General features: G+C 40.5%; 1 protein-coding gene across 1 annotated transcript; it reads left to right on the top strand.

Annotated features, from left to right (window-relative positions):
- Positions 1 to 2,358: 2,358 nt before the first annotated feature.
- Positions 2,359 to 17,970, top strand: nrtn (neurturin). The gene is made up of 3 exons (XM_066646960.1): positions 2,359 to 2,500; positions 15,710 to 15,971; positions 17,543 to 17,970. The coding sequence occupies exons 2-3, from the start codon at positions 15,737 to 15,739 to the stop codon at positions 17,968 to 17,970; spliced, it is 663 nt and encodes a 220-aa protein (XP_066503057.1). The 5' UTR covers positions 2,359 to 2,500; positions 15,710 to 15,736.
- Positions 17,971 to 26,934: the final 8,964 nt, after the last annotated feature.

Below are 26,934 nucleotides of genomic sequence, written 5' to 3'. Positions count from 1 at the left end.
AAGGTCAGGTATGGACATTTAAAGTCACTGTCCACTGGGTTTTAATGCTATATAAATGTGTGTTTATCAGGGTGGCATGGTACCAGCAGGAAGTGTCACTGTCACACAGCTCCAAGGACCTGGAGGTTGTGGGTTCATGCCCGCTCTGGGTGACTGTCTGTGAGGAGTGTGGTGTGTTCTCCCTGTGTCTGCGTGGGTTTTCTCCAGGTGACTGTCTGTGAGGAGTGTGGTGTGTTCTCCCTGTGTCCGCGTGGGTTTCCTCTGGGTGACTGTCTGTGAGGAGTGTGGTGTGTTCTCTCTGTGTCTGCGTGGGTTTCCTCTAGGTGACTGTCTGTGAGGAGTGTGGTGTGTTCTCCCTGTGTCCGCGTGGGTTTCCTCCAGGTGACTGTCTGTGAGGAGTGTGGTGTGTTCTCCCTGTGTCCGCGTGGGTTTCTTCCGGGTGACTGTCTGTGAGGAGTGTTGTGTGTTGTCTCTTTGTCTGCTTGGGTTTCCTCCGGGTGACTGTCTGTGAGGAGTGCGGTGTGTTCTCCCTGTGTCCGTGTGGGTTTCCTTCAGGTGACTTTCGGTGAGGTGTTGGTGTGTTCTCCCTGTGTCCGTGTGGGTTTCTTCCAGGTGCTCCGGTTTCCTTCAGCAGTCCAAAAACACATGTTGGTAAGTAAATTGGTGACTCAAAAGTGTCCGTAGGTGTGAGTGAATGTGTCGCCCTGTGAAGGACTAGCAACCCCTCCATGATGTGTTGCGCCCAGTGATTCCGGTTAGGCTATGAACCCACCGCGACCCTGAACTGGATAAGTGGTTACAGACAATGACTGAATGTATGTTAATCTTAAAAATGCCACAGCATAACCATTCACCCATGGTATATTCAATATATATATTTATAGAGTAATGAAGATTAAGGTTTGACAGCTCTAAAAATCCCTATCTGCTGAAGCTCTGAGCTTCACCAATTCTTTATATCGCACAGGTTCTTTTACTTTTAAAAGTTTCCTAATTATTTGCAGAATATTAAATAATTTGGAAAAGACATGTACCAAAGTTAAGGTACATTTAATATTGTACATATTCCAATATGTTAAACAGCAAGTAAACTGAGCTGGTGCTCTAATATTGGCAGAGAACTGTCATATTTACTTTTTTTTTTTCATTAGAGAACATGCAGCTGACATCTGCTGTGACTGTACTGTAATGAACCTGTACTCATCCACTTGTCTGGGGGCGGAGTTTATTAGTCGCGCATATGTTTGTGTGTGAAGGAGGGGGAGGTAAAAGAAGAGTAAAGCGCAGGCAACAGTCTCTCACACAACAGTCTCCACAGTCACCCCTCCACCCCTCACCCCTCCCTCCCAGCTCTCCTCCTCAGTCATCCCTCTGCACCCGCACTTCAGCACTGAGCAGCTGGAGCCTGGCTTCTGCACCAGTTTCATTCACTCTCAGAGACACTGGTCTGGTCTTGCTGTGGACGGAAAAGAACTGCTAGCTTTTGTGGAAGGTGTGTTGTTTGTTGGGTACCGTGCGGCAGAAGCTTTTGGCTCTTAATCCACTGAGCTGACAGGATCAGAGGCAGAAGGTAACCCTCTGGTCCCAGCCCAAAGAAGACAGACGCTCTGGGGCTGGCTTGTGTAATCAAGCCTGAGATCACGTACCTGAAGCCTGGTCTCTAACGGACTCCATAAAAGAAGACAGAACTTCTGTCTGATTGAATCTGAGAGGAAGATTCTAGGGAGAAGGAGAGAAGTTGCAACTTGGAACATATTTAATGGATTTTGGAATAATTCCTCACTGGAGATTTGTTGAAGCTGCCATCGGCTTTTCCTCACTTTCGTGAATCAGCGCAGAGGAATTTGTGCGGAATAAACAACTTTTCCCAAGCTGCGTTGCCATCCCTTGGCTTTGTGCTTCACAAGGGACGCTGGTGATAAATTGCCAATTGTTGTCATTGTTCTTTAAACCCTCTTTAAATAACTCTCTATCGATTGTCAGACATTTGGCAGTAGTTGGACGGCAGATTGGCCAAAATAGTCCTGTCACTTCTTAACTCTCCTAGATCCCTGGCACTCAGACTCTAAGGGGGTCCCTGGAAGCGCAACATCTGTGTGAAAACACTTTTTTATTGTTACCCACAGGAAGAGGCTTGTGATTTAAATGCCTGCTTGACTTATTGCACAATCCCTCCCTACAGCAGCAAGATGGGGATTTGGGGAGCTTTCCTTCACACCCTAAGCCCCTGGACGTCGTACGGTCCTCTGAAGTTAAAGGAATGCAGCACACTCGGGGGCTAGTCTACACGCCGGACACTGCTGGACCACACCGCTAAAGATAACCAGAAGCCAAGAGAGAGAGAGAGAGAGAAGGAGAGGGAGAGACACCAGAGAAACACACTCTCTCTCCCTCGCCCGACCCCAAGTGAAAGGGCAGGAGTATCGATCAATGCCCGTTTTACCCAGAGGTCAACTGCAAACACGGACTCGCGGACAGGTCTGGATAAGCCTGGCAAACGGTAAGGACACTTCCACTTTGGTCATGTAAGCCACAGCTTAGGGGCCAATATGTCACTCTGAAATTAAACGTCAGAGCAGTCGTACAGGTGGAATATTATTAGAGCTTCTAAAAATAAACCGCCAAAACAATCGGAACACAACTGAAACAATCGGAAGAAGAGTTCAATGAGGGAACAGCAACTTCTCAATTTTCATTAATAAAAGTCCCACGTACATCTTTTTATATTTGGGATTCCAAAGAGCCATTTATTATTTTATAAGAGAACTACACCTGTTAATGAGAGGTTTATTGGCAAATAGCATTTTAAATGTTTAATGCATCACTATGTAATCAAAAGGTTTAATTAAGAACCTTTATACTGCTGTGGTACAGAAACTTTCCTGCGATACCTTTCCCTAAGAGCGGGTGATTAAACCTTTCAAAGATTCTTCACTCTCACAGACCTCAGATGCAGACCTGGTTCTTTAGGGAACCAAACACGTTGTTCTAGAACATTAGAACATTAACCCTTTAGGCCATGTTTGTTTTTGTAAGACTGCCTATTAATTGAGTACGGTGAAACGTGCAGCTGTTTGTTTGGGTTTTTATTACACAAATAAATAACATTCAGTACTTATTCTCAAACTGATAAAAGGAAGTACGGCTGAAATTCTGGAAAAACCAGATACTCATCTGTAACGTTCTGTGGAAGAACATAAGGCACTTCCTTATGGCTTGATATTGCCATCACTTCCTTTAAAAACACATGGATATGAACACAGATATCTGAATAAGACCTGTTCAATATTTCAAAACATCCATCCACCTCCAACATGGTAATGTTACAGGAGACAATAAAAATCATATTAAATTTAACTATGAGTAAATGTAGCTGGACCAGTGTCTTGACATTTTTTACAGCAGCTGATGTGCCCAAATTATGTCAATTGCAATCTTGTGATAAATATTTGTTTGTTCACACCCCTGCTGATTTATGAACCTGATTCCTGAAAACCCAAACATTGTTATCCAGCACACTCCACTCTAAACTGTCAGAGTGGATCTCTATTCGTCCTCAGAGAAGTAAGAGTGGCACTGTGTAAGTGCTGTGATCTAAATAACAGCAGATAAAAGATCCACAGCTCTCTCTCACGCACATCACCTTGTCTATTTCTGTTGAAGGCGAGTGTATAGGAAGCTCAGACATAGCTCAAGTCCATTGAAGCGAAGCCTGCTGGGAACGGTCATGCCCCTGCTCAGGCAATGTCAAAGTGAAAAAAAAAAAAGGTTTTGAATGTTGTAACTGCCCTGACAAGATTATTTACACCCTGTGTTTATACAAGAAATATTACGATTTATACAAGTCAGCAGCTGGTAAAAGATTTTGACATGTTTTTTTTTCCTGTAATAGCGTGATAAAATTGTGATAACAATGTAACAATATTATAATAACATGCAATAAATAAATGAATTTGTCCGTCCCCAAAGTAAGCATTTCTTGATTAGGCTTGTTGATTGTGGAGGAAATGGTTCCCGCTTCAACTCTTAATTTGCAAACGTCATGTGCGAAATATCTACTAATATTTGGCAGATATTCAAAGCAAAATTAAATTATGTTCAAGTAAAATAATAAAATATATAATAAAAAAATAAAATATATAATATGTCATAAAAGGTCACACATTTTTTTTATTTAGTAAATAAATAGTAATTGTGCATTACATTGTGTGGATGTGACAATGTGCACCCAAAATTTTGCAGACTACGTATGACTCACTACATCTAGGAAACTAGAGCAAAGGAAAAATGAAGGCTCCAGAAAACGAGACAGAATGAGCAAAAATGCGAGTGGCTGCCACACTTCAGAACCTTGGCCTTGGGAGAGTTCTAGAACATTCAGTGCGGAGAGCCCATTTGAAAAGAGCAGCTTAGGGCCTGCTCCTCTCTTTCAGGAGGGAAGAGTTATGGTGCTGTTGAGTTAAGCGGAGGAGATGAATAAAGGCTGTACAGGCATTATGGCCAAACCTTGAGCCGTTCCAACTTGCGGAACAAAGACTTTTTAATGGAGGGATTGGGAGCTGAGGCCGAGTTCACTTTCACTCTTTTGAAAGGTCCCCCACCTGAGGAATAAGGAATAAATCCTTATGCTGTGGATTGTAAGATTAATGACTATAATACAATAGAATGTTTCCGGTAAAGCCACCAAACATGTCGCCTCAGGGCCACTTGTAATTCTGCTTCAATATATGAGGTTATATAACTATAAATGAGGTCAGATAGTGATTGCTACCCCATATAATGCTCTTGTAAACAGTTCAAACCTCAAGATAGTGATTAGGCGCTCACACTCCTCAGTTTGGAAAACTGGCTCAGACAGATACTCCTAGGAAATTTGTTTGAAAGGGTTCTTTGGGACAGTTCCCAAAGAGAAAGATGAAAGAACAGACTAATGGAGGGGTCTAGAGCCATTTTTGCAAATGGGAAATTAACTAATATTTTGATCTTCTCAGTACAAGAGTGGATATGTAAACAAAGTAGGGGGGTTGCGATTGTAACGGTACAAATATAGTTATTTTATTTACTATCCAAACGCCACCAGTGAACCCACACGTCTTCTGGATATTTATATGAACTGGGTCCTCTGTGTCTGTGGGTGTTTTGATCCTGATATCCAACCCCAAGGAAAGTCAAGTCCCTTAAATTAAATAGTGTAGTATTTTATATTTACAACACACCGTCCCATACACTTTAAATCATCTCTAGCATACGGGTAACATACAGAATGGAAATATGATAAACAGTTGCTATACTTTATTGTTTAGGGGATAAGGAGATTTCGGAAGGTTTTTTTGTTCATACTCCTTAGAGACACAAGTAGCGCACAAGTGAGATAAACAGTGAGCGCTGAATAGAGACTGAGTATGTGTGAAATAGTGGGATGTGACAGCAGGGTCTACACATCACCTCGGTCATATATATATATATATATATATATATATATATATATATATATATATATATATATATTATCACTGTCCAGTTAAAACTATGTATCTCCCAAAATAGTAAAATAAAAATCCACAAAAATTGAGATACATGTTTGTAATTGGACAGCGATGAATATATATTTAATGGATGCAACTGTGGAACTCTACAGAGTCTACAGTGATCAGACGGTTATGAAAATGGTACAATGGTTAATAATCTGGAAAATCTGTGTTATCGTCTGGTGCTATTTCTCCAGACACCAAACGTACCCCTCGACGTTGAATGTTAAGCATATACACTAAAGGCCAAACGCTGATCTCAAAACAATCATACAACTGTGTCTCAGCCTCCGACAGCGTATTCAAACCCATTTTAGGCAACAGCTCTCTCAGAGGTAGATTTGTAGATGCTTTTGACGTCTGGTTCCTATCACAACCACTGTGAAAAAATGACACATAAAATCGTACTGAGTTACATCCAATACATTTACCACACCAGGAATATGGGAAAAGTTTCAAGAACATTTTCTAGAACCATCCAAGCTGGGAACCATTAAAGGACCTTTATTTTTAATCTTTTAATCATCTATATATTTTGCCTGTTACATTTCAGAGACTTTCCCTCTCCCAAATCATTAAAGTCAATGGTGAAAATAAAAGTGCATTTGACTTCACACCTCTCACTAATGTGCTGCTGAACACATTAAATAGAGACATATGGCTCGTGGCATGTTCTCTATGCGTGTGCCATTAATGTTTAATAGATTCACAGTATGTGATGAGGATCACTGTTATATCCATTCACTGTTCATTCTAACCTGAGCGTGCAGAAGTAGCTGCCGTGATGAAAAGCTAGACATAAACATGTAACATTGCCTCAGAAAAGGCACAAAAAATAAACACGGTTTTGAACGGAACCATTCATCATATAGCCCATAAACACTAAAACACTGGGACTGGAGCCTTTCATTTCAGACATGTCTATGTTTTTTCAGTCGTTTCTATACAGTGGTACACGAATGGTTGGTAACACGCATGGAACAGTTTGATAAACAGCGCTCCATGTCTGACTATGTTACCATCACCAGGGCGAGTGGAAACAGACTCAGAAATAACACAATTCATTCCGTAAATTCTAACATCAGCTGTGGACATTTAGGGAAGCCGTGGCCTAAAGGTGAGGGAAGAGAGCTTGGGTTCCTAAGGTCGACTCTTTGATGCCCTGGAACGGCAAGAAAAAACAGAGTTGGGGGATGGAAAGAAGCGTGCTTGCTGCTTCCTCAGCATCTACCTCTGAATTGCCCTTGATCAAGGCACTTCCAAGTGCTCCTCGGGCATGGAGGAGGCTGCCCATTGCTCTGGGTGATTGTGTTCATTGCCATTAATCATTAGTGTGTATGTGTGTGTCTCCACAGTATATTGTAATGATGTGCAATGACAATAAAATCACATTGCATTATGCCAACTCCTGACTAGAGAGGAATTAAAGCCCCCTGGCTCTATGCTGTGGGGCAGTGAAACTACACTCTCTGCACTGATGGAGCTCCTGAACACTTGTGGGATGATTTGGAGTAGCGTTTGTTATGCAGAATAACTCAACAGTGGGCATGACCATTGAGGATTATATGCCTTATGCAGTTCACAGAGGAAGCTTTAAAGCAGTGTGAGGGAAGGACGGAGTGAGCAGGATATAATTCACCTTTTACACTGATTGCGAAGTATGGGGTGGACCCTGACAGACGGCTGTCAGGTGAAAGCATTACAATGTCACTCAAGCAAAACATTTCAACATGTTCCTCTAAGCACCTGATCTCCGAGAAACGCTCACTGGGATGCACTGGCCCACGATGAGGGTTATTAATCGTGACTAAAGGTGAGGTAGTACCAGAGGAATCCAGCTGAGTGTGATCATTAGTCTTTGAGTAATCAGACGTCATCAAAGATAAAAGCTTGACAACCTCCGGGACGGAGTAAATGCTTACAAATACTGACAGAACAACGAGACCTAGGCCTGATCTGCTCCTCTCAGGATACAGTGGCATGGATGAGGTCATTGTTGCAGTTCTGGATTTGTGTAAGAGTTTGAAACAATGATATCAAGCTATTTCATTAATAACATTTTTTATAAATCACTGAGATAGTTGGATGTGAAATGGTTAAAGGGGACGTCTACGATTGTGGGGGTAAAACTGTTTTCTTGTTTGTTTATGTTCTGAGGATTTCAGAGTGCACTTTTTAAGGTAGAACGGTGTGTTTGAGGGTTCAAAACAACTGTTGTTGGTATGAGGCTGAAGTTTAACTTGTCTGTAACCTTTTATTAACTGTTTAAATTAACTCAGAAACTCATTTGTACTTGAGTTGTTTAGTTTTGTATCACTTTTGTTCTATGTTTACTTTAATGCAGAGATAGTTCTCCCGGATTCAGAGTCAATTCCACCTACAATAAAAATAAGTAAATATTACCCAACTAAGGAGCAAGAATAGAACAATATCCTCATTTTGGTTCATGCTTTTCAATGTTTGGCGGTAGCTTCATTGTCTATAATCCTCCAAAATTCATTGCTGCTTTTCTGCCATGAACAAAGTGAGAAAGCCTAGCATACCAGACTGAGACACTTTTGTTTTTTACTCATTTACAGACACTGGGGCTTCCTAAAAACATTAGATTTCGAATGCATAAACAGACGGGAGAGCTAGTAGATGGCAAGGAAAAAAAGTTTTTTTTTATTATTATTAAAATCATGAACACCACCTTTAGTTGTTGAGAATTTACCTTTTTTTGTTTCTTTTTTTTCCTCCCAGCGGTATGGATGGAAACCTGGGGTCCTATTGTCACGCTTAATATAACACGCTTAATTTTTTCTCCTCTCTTATTACTACTCTGAGAGGGGGACACCTTTAGCCAACTCTATCATATCATATGCAGTTAATTTACTCACTGTTCCATTTAATTTTATGCTTTTATATTCAGATTAGAGCAGTGTGTGTCAATAATGGGTGCACCTTAAAAGAACATTTGGTACATTAGGCAAGATTTGGTATTTTTGAAATCAAGGAAGAGGGAGAGAATGGGAGGGTGGTTTCCTACCCTCCCCCAGAAGTTTCATAGTACAGTTTCTGCAGTGCTGAGTTTGAAATAACAACAACAGAGGCTCTATCCTGCCTATTATAGGTCTGTTAAACATTACAATGACTTTGAAGCTGTACTTTTAATGTAAAGATACTACCTAGTGCTACTTTAATTCAGTAATCATGTGGATCTTTAAGATTATTTTAATTACCTTTGATTCTATTTTATGAATTACCCTCTAGTCAATTTATATTTGACAATACACTAACAATTGCCAGACTGTTTTGTTTCCTTGACAGTGGTATATTTGTGATGGCTGGAAAAGAGAGAGAAAATGAAAGAGCGATAGTGTGCGTTTGTGTGTGTGGCCCATGTTTATCAACATATAAATCCAGTAAATCAGCTGTGGACTAAAGCTGAACTCACAACCTCACTGTGTGAATGTGCAGAAACCGAGTCTTCGTGACAGACACAGAAGATTGGACCATTTTAACACTAATCCCCTGAAGCTTACAATAGCACAACCATGCCTCAGTCCTTTTATGTTGCACCTGAATGAACACACGCACTGGTAATGAGGGAATGTGTTCACCTCTGTGAAAAGTACAGTGAAAAGTCCTCCGCTGTGAGAAACGTGCTGAAAGAAAGGTCCTGTGGCGCCACGGTGCCCGTTTTCTTATTGTTACAACTTACAGACCCCACTTGACCAGAGGATTTGTTTAATTCTTGCTCTTGTATTGAATGGTCCAGGAATACATACGATGTGAGTCCAGTTATTTTTGTACATATGTGTTAGACGGCAGTTCGACACTTTTCGGAAGCATCCCGAGGACAGCTGCATTGTTTCCTAATAAGGCGACGAGGCACTCGGGGCACAATTTATGCAGAGAATATCCTGCCTGGCCTTTTCACAATGTCAAGTACTCGAACCTCGGAAAACAAAGGAATTGCCCTGAGAATGAAGTGGGAGACCAATTAGTTAGAAAGTGTTTAGACAAGAGTGAAAGAACCGTCAGTCACACACAAACAGTTACACGCACAAACACACACACACAGATGCCAGAGTTAAGCATGCATTCCCACTGAGACTTTAGTTAAAGCTGATCTTCCATGGTTTTGAAAATCAGAGATGACCACATGATAACCTGGATGTTTTGTTAACTCAGATACTTTGAGGTGCAGTTGTTTTAGACAGAGATGTCCAAAAATGCATACAACTTGTAAAATCTCCTGGAAGAACCTGAAACAAAATAGGACACACTGAAGCAACTGCACATGAAATAAGACCTCCCTGCTCACTGTTAGCTGTCAGCCAGTGGAGTATAACAACAAGGGAATTGTATTTTTGAACTCTAGAGGGATGGTGATCATCCAGCATCAGGACTTGACCTCTCTAAAGCCTTCTCAGAAGGTAAAAGCTGTGCTGTAGCAGTTAAATGGGACAATGTACCTATTAATACCCTGTGTCCACAAAGGTTTGGCCATATAGTGTTTAAATAATCCCCCATTTTCCAAAACCAAATATATCTTAGGCTCCCACCATTACAGCAAAGTAATTCTGTCTCTATGCTGCCTGAAATAACCCATATCCCCATCATTCACACACTGCAAAAACAGACTGTCATACTCTGCATTAAATAGCCCATATTCTCCGTTATTTATAGATTGTATGAATATATCCCACCATGCTCTGTATGCGCTGACCTTGCTACTGATAAATCTAATGTTGAAAAGTGGTTTACTGGTTTCGCTGATTAGGAATTACTGCAAGGAGCTGACCATTCTATTTCAAATGGGAGCTTTGCCCAGGTTAACTCTAACACCAGCACTTCATTAGAAGTGTATAATACTCTGGAACAGTAAGAGACCACCCCTTATTTATTTAAAATCCAGTCAAACAGGCGGTTAAGTACAAGTTGTTCATTTGCCTGGATACACTTCTGAAGAGACCTGATATACAACTTCATATACTTCAAAAACTGATTAAAAGATAGTGGGAAAATGTGGTAAGGCAGGACCACCAAAACTGTCCCTGTCAGGTAAATAGTGCTAAATGCTTTATACTCTGTGAGATCAAGCTCCACTCTGGCTTCAGAGCAGAAAAAATATCATAAATGGAACTTCTGTCCATCCTTTCCCTCTGAGACTCAACACCATAGGTCTGAAAGGACGTGGGGTGCTGTCAAGACGCTGTTACAGAGAAAAGGAAACAGACACAAAAGAAGAATATCTGCAAATTAAGTAAAGAAATGCTGGTGTTTTCCAAACAAAGAGATGGAGTGGTCACCCCAGAGCCAAGACCACAGCATCACTGAATGTGTCTGGGATCATGTGGATTGTGCGAAGCAAAAAATACAACCAACTTGTAAGACTGAACTTGAAGAAGGCATGGCTGTAGATTTCTTGGAAAAGAGAAAGCAGGTCTGAAAAGAAGAATCAAAGCTGTAATAAAAAGCAAAGTGAATACCCAATACAAATTCAAAGTAAATATCATATTTAGTCATTGAGTGTTCTGCGTAATTGTCAGTAAATATGTTTTCTTCTTTGTTTCCTGAAACTAAAAAAATTATATTTTTTTTTAATTAAGAAAACACTAGGTAAGATTAAACATTTTGCTCCTTGCCCCCTCTACAGTTGCAGAGTGTAATTCACTTTTACAGCACTGTAAAAGCTGTAACTGTAAAGGAAAAACACTACCTAGCGTTCCTTTAAGGGCCGTCATAATTTGGAAATTAAGTTTAAACATGGTCTCTGACTTTGACTAAGAGAAGAGCTATCTTCCCTTAAGCCCCACATTGAAGCTTGAAAATACTTGATTTAAAATCTTTTATCTGTCATCACATTCATGCTGGAACAGCAACTGTTGCTCTTTCTGGGTCGTGGAATGCATGATAGTGGAGAAAACCAGGAAGATAAGACAATCATCGCTATGGGTGAAGACCTGTTTCTGATCCAAAGTGAAATATAAAGTAGACAGATACGATCATAACAAGCATCAAAGAAGAAATCAGTCATTTACTACATTGATTTGTTCTTATGTATTAATGAAACAGCCATTATACTGACAGTTAGTGGCCTGGATGTATTAGAGATCCTGTACTAAACATGGCTGCCCCCTGGTTGGGGGCCCCCCTCTATGTAGTGTAATCAGGTTCAGTCAGGGAATTCAAAGCAATATAATATATCATCAATGTCTTAAAATACCTTTAAAGTGTATTATGTTCATGGGAATGAGGCTCATCTGAGACCCCTGGAACAGGACATTTTAATGTTCAAATACAAATCTGAACCATATCTTGTTAAGGACAGTGCTACAGTGGTCCACAAATGCTTTGCAATGACTAATCCACTCCGTCGCACATCGAGTGCCCCTCAGCTGTTACACTTCCTTCTAGGCATCGTGGGCAATACTCCAAAGTACAGCTCCTAAAATATTAAGAGAGTCCTTTACAATCCTCCAAGGTTCCATCTGAGACAGCAGTGGAGATGAGACTTCTGATGGCCTTTCAAATGAATCAGAAATAAATCCCAGCACAACAGGTTTGTTCACAAAACGTGGAAAACCAGAATGATCTCTGCAGAGAGGCTAGAACACCAAAACAATATACTTAAAGGGACTAGATGTCTGAACGGGTACAAAAGAGAAGCCCAAACCAGCCCATGCTACCAACTCTGAGACCCAACTAGGCCTGACTAATAGAGCTTGAAACATCTATCTGAACCCAAAAACCTCTCATTGCTCATGTTGGAATTGTTAAGCATCAGTCGAAAGACACTGAGCTGGGGCAGTTTTTTGGGGTTGGATTTGGACTGAAAAAGGGCAGCTGTATATAGAGTCAGGTCAAGCACGGGCATCAGATATTAGGCGCCTGTGAAAGTTTTACACAGACACTGCTACACATCAGCCACTGAGTTCTTGAACAGATGATGTAACAGTTATTCAGTTATCAGAACTCAATATACCATCACAAGCTCTACACTGTATTAGACCAGTGTACTTTTCATCTGATGTACAGAGCAGATCATAACATCTCTGAGCGAAGATGTCCCAGAGAGTTCCCATTTATCAAGCTTTCAATTTTTTTGTGTTTTGTGTGTCAAACAGCAACAAACAGCTGTTATTGCTATTAACTTGTCTCTGCTGTACACATATAATATGGGAGAGAGAGAGAGAGAGAGAGAGAGAGAGAGAGAGAGAGAGAGAGAGAGAGAAAACCTATACAAGCTCATGGTAGAAATGAAATATTGGTCCAAACCTGGCCCTAAACCCAATATTTTGTCAGGCCCTGTTGGGCTCTGGATGTGTATCAGACCTCTAACAGCAAACCATGACATCTAACACCATTCATCCCTCCCCAGCACAGCCAGAGCCATGTGTATCTCTGTCCTCTCCCTGGTCTAGGTTTTTCACTTCCCATGTTCTTCTGATCAGAACTGAAATCCTAATTGGAGCCTGTGTGTACTAACACAAGTCTGTCAAAGCATTCTGAGAACGTCTGGAGAAGCTCTCATCCACAGTGGATTACTGTTTCCTCATCTGCAGAACTCTTTAACATCCTAGGATTCTTACTCAAGGAGAAAACATTCCAGTTATGTGATGCGCCAATATGCAAATGTTTGGGCATTCCGGCCATGTGACTTTTTTATTATTATTTTTGAAGTGAAAAATCAGGCTCATATATCATGATATAATCATTCATTCATTGTCTGTAACCGCTTACCTAGTTCAGGGTTGCGGTGGGTGTGGAGTCTACCCAGAATCACGGAGTGCAAAGTGGGTCACACCCTTGAGGGGGGCGAGGCACAGGGCGACTCTCACACTCACACATTCGCACCTATGAACACTTAAGAGTAGCCGATCCACCTACCAATGTGTTTTTGAACCGTGGGAGGAAACTGGAGCACCTGCAGGAAACCCACGTGGACACAGGGAGATCACACCAGACTCCTCACAGACAGTCACCGGGAGCGGGGCTCAAACCGCCCTAGTAGAGAACTTGCAAGGAAATATGTTTTCAGTGCCAGATTTTACAAAGCAGTGAATCATAATGCTGTCATTAACCCACATTTTTCTCATCATTTAAAAATGTGGCCACTCCATGATGAGTGGACATGTGGAGATGGTTTCAATAGTTCATGATGTGGTCAAATCTTAAAAAACGTTACATTATACAGATTAAGGAATGTATGGTACCACTGTAACATAAGTCATCATTCACAAGACTATAGGACATCTACATGAGCCTGATTTTGTTCTACATATGCATCTATGTAGACTTATTTCAACAAGCTCCAGAAGTAATAACTATTTCTAGAGTGAAATTGACCACAGCAGTTTTATGATGTCTAGCATCTGAATAAGCCTTTACAGATGTTAATGTAGTGGCGTTATGTCTGTTGAAAACCTTACGTAGGTGATTTGGAATTGTTGTGTAGCCTTATTTGAAATATCCTAGAACACAGAAAATAAGTGTCAGAGAACGTAAAGTTATCATTTCAGAGATACAAACAATATGCGAAGGAAAGTGATTATGAAAAACAGTTGTACAACGCAGCAGGCCCACTCAGAGAAAGGCCCATAAATCTACCAATGTCTCAATTCTAAACAAAACTAGCCCCGAAAGACTGTGGCACAACACAGTGTGCTGACTGGGGAGACAAAGGAGAAACAGTAATATACTTTTCATGTGTGTTGACAAGCTGCCAAAGGAGGCTTCCACGAACCAGCACAATTCCATAAAAGTTTACAGAGCTCTTTCAGACGTACTCAAAGTAAGAAAGCAATAGTTAAGAACATGCTGAGAATTAGAAAAAAGTGGGGGAAAGACATGGCATCCCTCTGAGAGTCCACACCTGCGAGCACTCGTCCTCTCGCCACCGGAACCACTTCAGTGGAGAAGCAAAATATTTGCGGATGGTAAAACCAGTTGTGATAACATCTGTGAATGAAATCGCTGAAAGATGAACCTGTCGACAGGAAGTTTTTTCCACAGTGGGGATCAGTGCTGAGAGCACGTGCAAATTGTTTGGTATGTGCCACTTTCTGTGCCGCAGCACCCATGTTCGTGTTACATCATTTTATACAGGGGCAGGGGGTATGGTACACTTTTGTTTTCCACAGGACACTTTGGGATGATTGAAAATGGTAATTTTCTGCTATTTACACTAATGCTAAATTGCTAAAACTACAATTTGCTAATCTTAAAAGCTCACTCAAGTCTGGGCGCACTGGGAGACTCGCCTATTGGGGTCAGAAAATGGCATTCATATTTCTCATTGAGAAATCTGCTATGGACTAACAGAAATGATGCCAAATGGTTTAAATAAAATTCTATAAATAAAGATCTAGGGTCTTATAAAATGTCTGTGACATGCTTTGATCAAACAACACAGCACCATTCTCCCCATGTCTATACAGCCCTGTTCAGTATGGCGGGTCAGAATGACCGAATTCAGCGCCACAGCTCAGTTTAGAGCGATCACACTCAGGAGAGAGAAACGAGGCTTTTGTTAAAGTATTTTCATTTTTATTTTCTGTTCCGTTTCTCAATTCAACCTCATCTTTGTGATCTCACATAAACACAGCTCCAGCACTGTGATTGGAGAGACTCAGACAAGGCTGCAGGGCAACCCTAAAGTCCCCGAACTCTATATAAGTCGCAGCACCAAATGAGATTTGAAATGAGAATGAAATGAGATTGTTTTATCACTTGTTTTCAGACTAAGGCAGACCACTAAGTTTTAGTTCAGAGTTTGTGGGTAGGCAGGAGCTCCAGATCTTGAAATTAATGTGCACATGCACTGAACATGTGATTTGTTTATAATGTGTCCCTTCAAAGCAAAGTCTTACAGTAGCTACAGAAGAAGGCCTTGTTATTCCAGAAACACAAACCTTAAAGCAAGTGGAAGTAAATTGTTTCTGAAACTGTGCGTCACACAATGGGTTTAGCTCATAGCTGATAATTGATATCAGATGGTAAATCACCTGTATGACGAACATGCTCATGAAGAGTCTGTGGCCTGATGCCCCCACAATTCCCTGTTCTCATGGCTATACAAAGCTAATTCAACATAACATGAAGGAATGATCAAATCCCAGGTACAGGTGGTGTATATATGTAGAGATCTTGGGAAACAGTGAGCTTTAAAGGTTCTTTATTCTCTCTTGCAGAGGGCCAATGCTCTTACTCATGTTAAGATGAAGTTATGGAAGTGTGCCGCCATCGCCTTGACGCTCTGCGGTGCTGCACTGTCCGTCCTCCTCTCTAGAATCCTGCTCCCCCTGAAAGCTTCAGCTTCACCTTCTTACCAGCTTTCAACTTTTTCTTCATCATCACCATCTCCTGCAGCTTCTATGTCCTCGAACAAATCATCGTTTGGGACAGGAAGGAGGTTTCGGAGGGCCAGATCAGCGAGTGGTCCCATCTCAGAATGTAAGCCTGTGAACCTGTCTTTTAATGCCTGTATAATGTAGTGTGCCATCAATAGAACAATAGAAATATCTGGTTACATTAATTTACAGTAAATTTGTTTAAGCTTCTTGTAAAATTACTTTTAAAAACCTAGCCTTTTTAAGTTAGGAAGTTTTGTTAAAACTGAGGCACTAAGGGCCAGCTTTATCCATTTGAACCAGCTCCAGGTGTAAACAATCTTGACACACTCTGCAGGTACATTGTGTATAGAACTGGCTCATGTTCCTCAATGTGCAGTTCATGGGCTGTAATATATCCCTAAGGGGGAGGAGGCTCAGTGAAGCATCACAATGATTTTGAAGCTGTAATTGTATGACAAAAATGCTACTTAGCATTGCTTTAATGGTCCCTCGATTTTCTTAGCTTCAGTAAATTAACATATGGATCAGGACTGAAAGCCACATCAGCAAATGCTTTGTTCTTGTTTCAATAGATTTGTCTATATCTGATTGCACTCATCCAATCAGTACAATAAAGCAAGGCCTGAAAGAATGCTATATATAATTATAACTACAGAGCAGAATCTGAAATTGAATAAATATGACAAAGAAATAGAAAGAGATTTTCCATATGAATGGTTTGAGACTGAACAAATCATGCTAATGCATCTCTTGCTACTCATTCACTCGTGACTTCCAGTAATGAGGTGATATGCTAATGAGAACACACACACACATATATACATGCACAAACTCTCAGGAGTCCACGCACTCATGCAGCTGAGACGAATTTATGACAATCCAATTGACAAGAGAGAGTCTCCTGAGGTACATCAGGGATCAGAGAATTACTCGGGCTAAGTGGGTCAGCAGTGGCTCAGTGTGCTTTTTAGCCACCTGTCCATAGACGCTGGCCCCCAGCACAAACACAAGCACTTGACAGAATGATATTACAACAACTCTTAAAAGAAATGTACTGACAGATTTGTTAACAGGTGCCAATCGCAGTCACAAGTTTGTGCGCACTGGACTGACAACAGAAAACTGACAAAGCTTAATAATGCTCTTGTCCTGTTTCCTCCTTTGTCCCGCTGTAAAGAGCACTATCAGTCTGCTGATAGCGCCAACATCCACAACTGTTATATTTAGCACAACTCCATACCAGCACATGCTATCTTTACCAATCCTTGACAGGGATGTACAAGAGCATCCACCATTAGCCCATGCTATTACTGCAGGCTCCTGTCGAAAGCATAAAATGAATGCCTTAGATGAGTCCAAGTTAGTGTAACATTAGTCTCCTAATGCAGATGTGTGTTGCCCTGTGAGAGGTCAGCATAGTGTGTGCAGACATACAACATAGAGTGTGTAAAATGCTGCACAAATCATTTCTGTACTAATGTAATAACATGCCCTAAAACACCCTTTATTCTTGACAGAATCACTGTAACACACCTTTATTGGCTTATTCCTATTCTGAAGTCTGACATCCTAGGGAACTCGTCACTTTAGAAATTTACAAGAACCATCTGAAATCATCATTAGCTTTCACATGCCTGTGATATTAACGCTGTCTTTCTGTGCTGTGTCCAGTCATGCACATGTTCCAAAGTTTCACAGAGGGTGAGCTGAAGCAGATTGTCACCGCGCTGGTGGAGCGCAAGGCACGGAGGGACGGCAGGCAGAGCAAAAGGACTAAACGCGCTAAGAATGGCAGCAAGGCATGTTCCCTTCAGGAGAAGGAAGTGACGGTCAGCCAGCTGGGCCTGGGCTACGTCAGCGATGAGACCATCCTGTTCCGTTACTGCAGCGGCATGTGTGCAGCCAGCCGTGGTAACTATGACTTAAGCCTGACATCTTTAAAACGCAACCACCTTCTGACTCGGCAGGACCTAAAGAAGGCCAGACACAGGCCCTGCTGCCGGCCCACAGCCTACGATGAGTTCATCTCCTTCCTAGACAATCAGAATAAATACAGAACCATCAGAGAGGTTTCTGCAAGCGAATGTGGCTGCGTATGATCCTCACAGCCGAAACTACATGGAAGAACAACGGACATGCTGATGGAACTGAAGACCTGTAAAAAAAAAAGTATGTAGGAGAAGATGTAAGCTATAAATTGCAAAGAATAAGTAGGGCTACAGTCAGCAAGTGGAGGGTAAATTCTTGGATAAATTATCTTTCATTGCCTTTCCTGGACACTGTTTTAAAATGGAATCTCTCAGTCATTACACTGCATCAGAAGTATATATATAAAAAAAAGGCTTTTCCTCAACCATCAAATTCACTACTCAGTTAATCACAGCACACCACAAGTAGGATAACATCAAAAATGGAAACCATACGGAAAAAGGATGCTCCAGTACAGAACACAGCAGAACTGCTGTCAATCTTGCCTTTCTGAGCTCCTTGAGGACTAGCTTGAAATATTTAGCCATCGTTTGGTTCGTGGCTTTGTGCGTCTGCAGTACACTCTTAAATCAGTTCTGGATGACAGCTGTGATCAGCATAAAAACAGTCTCTCTGACTGTGAGGATGAACTCTCCCACAAACCGTCTGTTTGTGTAAAGGGTGCCCTTAAGTGTGAGTTTATACCAAAATCTCATGACCACATGCTAACCTTAAAAACAGTAGCATTAAAAAACAGGAGTATTAAAAAGAGTAGATACACATATAGACAGACCAAGAGGTGGGTGATACAGTGAAAATGTGATCTTGGGATGATGTCTGATGGAATTGACAGAAAAGAATGTGTATTGCCATGTTTAGTTTCAAATGACAGAAATTATTATTACTCTACATTTCACATCCTGATCTTCACAAATTCACAAAATAGAGGGCAGCCAATCAGAGGCAAGAGACAGAGCTTATTTACATGCATCAATCTGAAAGGTACATAAAAACCAGCTCGTTTCAAAGAGTGGACTATTATTGATGCTTATAATCACAGACTGTAAACTTCAGGAAAAATGCAGGGTATCTGCCCTTTAAAACAAATTACATGTAAAGACCACTTCACTTGCACAGCACAACAATTCAAGATGTAGCACTTACTTCCAGAGTGATCAAATTCATAGCAATAATGTATACTTTGCTTCAATGGATGAGACGATGGAAGGACATCAAGACGTGTGACCTCATATGCACTCATATATGTTATAAGATTGCTTTGTAACAGCCTAACTACCTTAAAGAGATATTTTATTTATGGTTTTTGGCAGACGTTCCTATCCAGAGAGACTAAAAGTATCATCATGTTACAGATGAATGTAGCATTGGGTGTCTTGCCCAAGGATTCCTATTGACCTGACTAGGAAATCTAACCCAAATGAGCTACATGAAGGGCAGCCATTATGTAACACACTGCCCCACACTGACAAATAAAGACCAATCTATGGTCTTGGTGACTTTCAACCAAAGAGCAACTACTACAACCAAAGAGTGGTCATCGAAACTCATAAAGCAAAACTGTTCTGATTGCTTCTCCTGCTAGAAAACAGTGTTCTGCAGAAAATGAACTTACCATGTTGTGGTTAATGTAAGTGTCCATCTTCGTGCATGTCTCTTCAGGTAATTTCTCTCGAAATTGTGAGGCCATGCTTGTCATATCTGAGCCCAGTCAGTCGAGTGTATCCAGGCTTTAAAAGAATTATACAGATGTGCTCCCAGCCTCACCACATCCGACCCCCAGCTAAACTGTTCTTCTGAGGGAACTGTGAGCCATGATTTTCCCATTTTTTACAGCCCTAATAGAAGACAGAATACAAAAGACATCTCTTTTTCTCATCAAAAGGACATAGAGCTGCTTTTGTGCGTTCACTAAAACGGCCCTCGCAGGAGAGAACAGACGGACAGGGCTCTAGAAATACAGCTCTATTCTGCTGAAGTGAAAAGACTAAGGGAAAGAAAAGACTGAGGCCTTCGCATCAATGGATGTGATTCAAAACCAAAGCAGAGCCATCCAAAAAACATTAAGCACAAAATAATCACCTCTAGCTCATAAAATTCTAGCTTTCCCAGGAACAGGAATCAGAAAAAAAGGGTAAAGCCAGGGGTTAAACTGGGCTGGAAAACCTTTAGTTTGTGTTTTTTATTTGTGAAATACAGCTGGACTATTCGACTCTGATGTGATGGAAACAGAGATGGTTCCCAAAACATTATTCGTGAGATCCATTAAATTATACAATGTGCTAAACTGCAGATGATATCAGTTCTGAGAAACCAGTTTTATTATTCCCAAGATATAGATGGCCATTGAAGAAAAATAAGGCTCCCCAACTTCTCCGTCCCAGTTTAAACCCTGGATAAAGCACCTTTAATGCATGCAACATCCTCAAAAAAATCCAGTTCAGAACTGAAGCGCATTATTAGTTAGTGTTGTATTTAACTGTGTAATCAGCAGAGGAGCAGGTGCTGAGAATGTCACCAGAGGATTGTGCCTCAGTTAGCCTCAACAAATCCATTCCATTTGTGTAAATCCTATAACAGACTACTCTAATCCACTTAGCGCCTTTCTAACACACTCTGCTGGTAAAACTGAAGCTGAGGAGGAACGGAAAGCATGGTCTTCCTGACCAGCAGAAAACACACGCTGTATTTAAGAGAGCTTTTCATCAGCAATGTGTATCGATTAGAGGCAAATGAATTCAGTTTCTGTCTTTGAGTTTCACATGATCGTTTATTATGGAAGGATGCCGTCTTAAATTAAGTTAACATATACAGCCAATTCTACATATATAATTTCCCCACAAAATAAGGAAAAAAATGCCCTGACCCCATTCAAAAAATACAAAAATGTGCCCTATTCACTATGTAGTGCACTATTTTGGGGGTTCTGCCATTTTGTAATGGTGTCCATAAGAATAGTGCAGGATATTCAACAGAACTTAACAATGCCACAACACCACACATGAAGCAGGGTACGTACATGTCCCTGCAAACAAAACAAACCCACAATGCACTGCATTATTTACTTTAACAATTCCCACTGCTTGTAATGAAATATTATAATGAGCGAATAATGAGTTAACCCATTAGAGCTAGTTTCGGAAACCATTCACTACCTTTACAAATACTGCTCTCTTGAATAGTGCAAAATAAAGTGATCCAGATTTTCAAATTTAGGGGATTATGAACAGGGCACAGTTTGGGACACAGCCCAAATGTCTGCAGTAGTTGCTGAAAAGTGTTCTTCACGATTCTAAGAAAACTGTTTTCTCCTTCGTAGAACTCTTTTCAGTGAATACAGTGTCTGACTGAAGTTTGAAGAACCTCCTTGTAACATAAAGATCTATAAGAGATGTTAAATCGTTACACACTCTTGAAAAACAAGTGTCATAAAGGGTCCTTGTTACGATAATATAAAGGAACCGTATTAGTTCCCTAAAGAACTATATTAAGTAATGTGAGTGTGAAAGAAGCCATTTTAATTTTTTCTCTAAATACTTTTCTAAAGAAACACATGCCGAAATGTTTTTAAAGGGTTTCTCTATGTCATCATGCACACAATTTTGGTTCTCACAACAGCCTTGGACTATATAATTCTCCTCTGAAAAACCATCAACTTAAAGGTCATTAGGGTCTCAGAAATGGTTCTTCTATGTCCTAATACAAAGAACACTTGCACCTTTACATGTACAGTCTTTATGTTATGTGACGGTTCTTTAATCCTTACAAAGGCTCTTCGGACTCTCGTATTTCCTTTCTTTTTAAAGAAACCTCAGCAGCACCATTTTCTGGAAAGACTGTGCATCCTGTATGAAAGTACGCTGGGAATAGAATGGATATAAAATCGCTTTTCCACACATTAGTCTGGTTCATGTAACCAGTTTAAAAACAAAAGAAACACAGTCAGGTAAACAGCAGAAGTAAAGGACGTTAAAAAAAGAACTTGCTGCCTCATGGGCTGGCTGGCATTTATTGGCCCAGATACGGATTTACAGCAAGGGAAATTTTTCAGAACTCTAATCAAGGAACGGTTGAGTGACTTCTTAAGTTAAGTCCAATCAATTCATTAGAGCAAGGAAGTGATTAAAGAGCACGGATCGAAGTTTCAAGCCCCTGAGACTGAGACAGGAGCTCTGCTCTAAAGACCAGGCGCAGCAGACACAGATTTACACACAAAAAAAATTGGAAAAGGGCTGTACAGTAAAAATAGGACTTCATTTATGCAGATTGTGCATGCAGTGAATAATGCAGAAACCCATTAGCATGAGGAAATATGTAGAAGAGGCACGGCAACTTCCAATACACCTGCTCACCTCCAGCTCTGACTGGAACATTTTCTGTCCTAATACTATTACGTTGGGAACATATATTACAACCAAATGCCCCTTTAAACCTTTCACATACAGCCATTATTACCTGGCATTGTTGGACCCTGATGACCAACTACAATACAAGTTGATGCAATGCATCTGTATAAAGGATTATCTATATTTATTAAAGAGTAAGTTATGGTTTATTTATTTAGATAGCATCACTGACAAAACAGGAGCATTTATTTATTGAATGTATTGGTGCCAAAAGAAGCTCATGTATTATATTCAATATATTATTATGACTGTTTAATAAACTGTACAAGCTTAAAAAAAGTGTTATTTCCTGTTCCTGTTCTGAAGCCATATGTAACATTGCTTTTGGGAGAAAACCTCTCCAAAACAGCTGGACACCTCAACACACTGGGAGGAGAACACTTACTGCTCAGATGTTATATCAGCTAACAGCACCTGCACTGAGCAACAACATTCCAGGATGCTTTCTAAGTCCCCAGGCCTAGACACACACACACAGGCACACACACAGACAGAACACATGTAAATTTTCAAAGGAAAAGCAAATTACTGGGAACTAAACAATTAAGTCAAACACCTCAGAACCAACATGCAATTCTGCACGCATCCGCATACGTCAGCGGGCTTAGAGAGGCGCTCATGTGTGTGGAGCTGGTGGCTCCAGGCTGCAAGCGCTTTGCTTTCTCTTTCTTCATGTGGCTTGCGTCCAGGAGACTGGCTCCCTCCATGGCGGGACACATAAACACGCAGAGAGTAATGCTCTGCTCCACGTCTCCTTCATGAGCACAAGCAGCTCGGCCCAAGCTGCCAGCGGTAAAAAGTAAAGCCTTTAACCAGCTTCTTAGAACCTAGTCACACACAACAAGAAGGCTCCATCAACACCTCTGGAACGCTGCAGCTGTTGTTATATATATATATTCGTCTCATAGTTAAAAATTATTATAATTAAAGCACCCCAAAAAGAAATGACTGCTTACAGATCTAGACTCAGCTGATACAAGAGCGTTAGTGAGGTCAGGTACCGGTGGTGGACGACTCGCACTGGAACACACACGCACACACACACTATATTAATTAACGTCGGATATGCTAAATGGAACTAAATCTCTCCAGAGGATGCAGATTCACTGCTCCATAGCTCAGTGCTGGGAGTTTACACCCCTCTAGTTCACACTTTATATTGAGCATGGAAAAATGATGCAGCTCAAATGAGCTCATTTCACTCCATTAAAAGAAATATGACGTTCTTCACTTCTACATTTAATGCTTCAATTACCTTTTAAAAGACAGACGGAGCAAATAATTCATTCCTCATTAAAAGTACTGAACCACCACAGTGACTGTCTTTTTGAGAGCGTACAGGGTATTTTCACTACATTTAGATTTTGTTAAGAACAAAACCTTCTATCTCCTTTTTTTCCTCTTTTCTTTAGATCTAGGTTAAAATGCCATTATTCTTGACATTTTATTAAAATGTAGAGATGTAGTGAACCAGCAGAACACTCCACACCGAGTCAGAAAACATAAATATACTAAGAAACAAAAAGTAATATGTACAACACTTCGTCACTAAATTTGAAATTAAATTCATTAATGCAATCGGCCACAAGACATGACCCAGACTCTCTCTCTCTACCCCACACACAGTCTTTAGCTTTCGGGAAAATGCTAGGAGTGAGTTTAGCCGGTAAACTACTCTGACTTGTGTACGTATCAAGTTATCTCCGCTGCACAAACACCATCTATCACTGTCTGCCACTGTCCTGGTTGGTTTATTTTGGCTAAGCTTGGTCATTATGAGGTATGAATATCGTTGGCCTCTTGGCAAGTAAACGTGACGCTACATTGAACCTAGAAAGACTAAACACGTCTGCAACCTTCATTTCCTCAAAACGAACAGCAGACACACTGCAGCATGCTGATCACCGCTTAGTCACTCGGGCTATTTACAAGCACTGGAATGTGTTCATCATTCTTGATCATCACATCACCCCAAACATATTCTGTCAGTATTTGTTATAGCCGAAAGTGCAAAAATAGTTGAGGGGGAAAAAAAAAAAAAGATTTTACCCAATTTACTAAGTACAAACAACTGCTCAGTACAGGGCTCTGACACTGATGCTGTATGACATGCTGTTCTCTGATCAGTCATTCTGGCTATTTACAAGCAATTCATTTTGAAGTTTGTCCATGTTTTGCAATCATCAACACTACTCCAGACGTATTTGTTCAGTATTTGTTGTGGGAGAAATGACGACTTTATGGCTGAGGATTAGCCAACTGTCCACCTCCATTAACATCCATAAAACATGAAAAACCACAAAATAGAATAATGATGAGCCATGAAAACCCCCCAAAAATACCTCAAATAAGGCTTAAGTGACTGTGGAATAAAACAATGATTCAATACAAGAGCTGTACTGCACTAAGGCCCTAAAACTGGGTCAACAACACAATAGCAATGGCATTGCCACCATATGGTCATCAATCAAATGTCTACTGGATGATGCTCAGTAGTTAAGAACCTTGAAAAACAACTTCTTATTAAACTACTGTAACACATGAAGGGAAACCATTAGGGAGTAAATGTGAGTTTTTATCTCTGTGACTATTTACCAGTTAGAGAAGTAACAATTGCCATTAAAACAGAACCATACACTTAGTTCTGATAGTTTTATATGTTCCAGAAGTCATTTTAATTTTTATTTTATTTGTCAATCTGTACAAGATTTCGATTTTTAAATAAAATGATCCACTTTCACAAAGAAAAACACATGAAAAATACATGGAGAAAGTTTCAAAAAATGTTTGAACAATACAAAGAACTGGGACTCTTACCAAGTGTTCAAACTTGACATCACACCATCAGATAAACCGTATTTAAAAGGCATATATCATATATATTTGTTGCTGTTGTGTGCCTGAAAACACAGCTTCACTAAAGTAACACCAGGCTTTATTCATTACTCCACTACAGTCACTATTTTATTGAAGCAACAGCACTTGACTGTGCGAAGACTACTCTAGCCACCTGCTTTTTTTTTTTTTTACAGCAGAGCGACATGGGAATGCACAGCTAAAGTGTGAGATATAAGTGTCCAGCCTCTAAAGTTTGGAAGGTTTTCCAACACAAGAGCCAAATCTCTGATCACGCTCTTAAAACATCAGTGAGAGAATGATGTCACAGGACTGTCTTTGTCACGTACGATGCGCTGCACATGCACACTCCTGGCAGTCCTAGAACAGATTAAAAGATTTTATTGCATATAGCTGGCGAGCGCACGAAATTCCATATGTTACTCAACACGATATCTTCTCTAATGACTCACAGTTTGGTCTGAACGGCTCCAAATTGTAAAAGACTGCTGCAGGAGTTGAACCACTGCCATGGTTACTCTGCAAACATAATGATGGAGGTTGGTAATTAGAGTTACCACTCTGGACACTTAGGTGACTCATGCACAACAGTGTTTTCGCTGCTCACCACATTTGCTTACATAGAGGTGGAGTGGAAACCCAAAGTGTGGTTGGGCTGTGGCCACTGCTCGCAAATGTATTTATTATCCTTTTAAGTCATGGTTATCTTCGCATATACAAGGTTCATTTTAGCTATCAGAATTCATAAACATTTGGAAAGAACAAAAATATAAGAGTGTGTTTTCTGACATCCTCATTGTGCTTGGAATAGCCCGTGCGGGTGTGTTTGGAAATCTGTGAAATGCATAGTTACGCACCGTAAAACACTCAGGTTTGCTAATTCACTGACGGTTCCAATGATGCACTGAAATCTCTACATTATCTACAGCTTTAATCACTGCCTTCTATTAACACTTGTCCCTTTGATGGTAGCTTAGCTATTTCCAAATGTTCCCCTGAAGCACTGCTTCCATTAAAATGGTTCATATTAGAGCTTGTGTATATTGGACTATTCTTTTTGAGGCAAATTCAGCTCAGCCTCAACTTAGGGCAGGTATGTGTTCTCTAAACACACCCAGAGCAACCTCAGAAGAATCAAAATTACAAAAGGAATCCTGACTGTTTTCCTTCAGCTTAAATTTTCCTTCAGTGCGATGTGGTAACAAATTGGCTTAAATGTTCCTGGTCATAAGAACAAGAAATAAATACTCAAAAAATACCAAGATCAAGTCAACACCAAGATCTTGTGACAGAACGTGAAGTCCAAAGGCAGCTTTCATTAACTGCAATGTCTGTCCCTCATACACAACATACTACAGTTTATTAAAGGGGCTATAAAATGGAGAAGAGGAAAAAAAAATCTTGCTTTTGCAAAGTTGCTGTGATATGTGAATATTGTTAATTATTCAAAATGCTTTCCACATTCCATAGTGACAGTCCATATATGGGAACTCATAATCAATCATTTATGAAATTAATATTTTCAGTCAATTATATCATGTGGATTTTAATTACAAACTATTTGCCAAGAAGTAAATCATTCATTCATTCATCTTCTGTAAATGCTATATTCAGGTCAGGGTCAGAATCATGGGTTGCATGGCAGGAACATACCCTGGACAGGGCACCCGTCCATCACACACACCACTCAGTCATTCACCCACTCACACCTGCGGACAATTTCAAACAGCTACTCCACCTACCAACATGTGTTTTGGACTGTGGGAGGAAATTGGAGCACCCAGAGGAAATCCACACAGACATGTACCTCAGGCA

The sequence above is a fragment of the Hoplias malabaricus genome, chromosome 16, assembly GCF_029633855.1.
Source record: "Hoplias malabaricus isolate fHopMal1 chromosome 16, fHopMal1.hap1, whole genome shotgun sequence".
Lineage (NCBI taxonomy): Eukaryota > Metazoa > Chordata > Actinopteri > Characiformes > Erythrinidae > Hoplias > Hoplias malabaricus.
The sequence above is the reverse complement of the archived record's forward strand: the minus strand, read 5'-3'. Positions and strand labels throughout refer to the sequence as shown.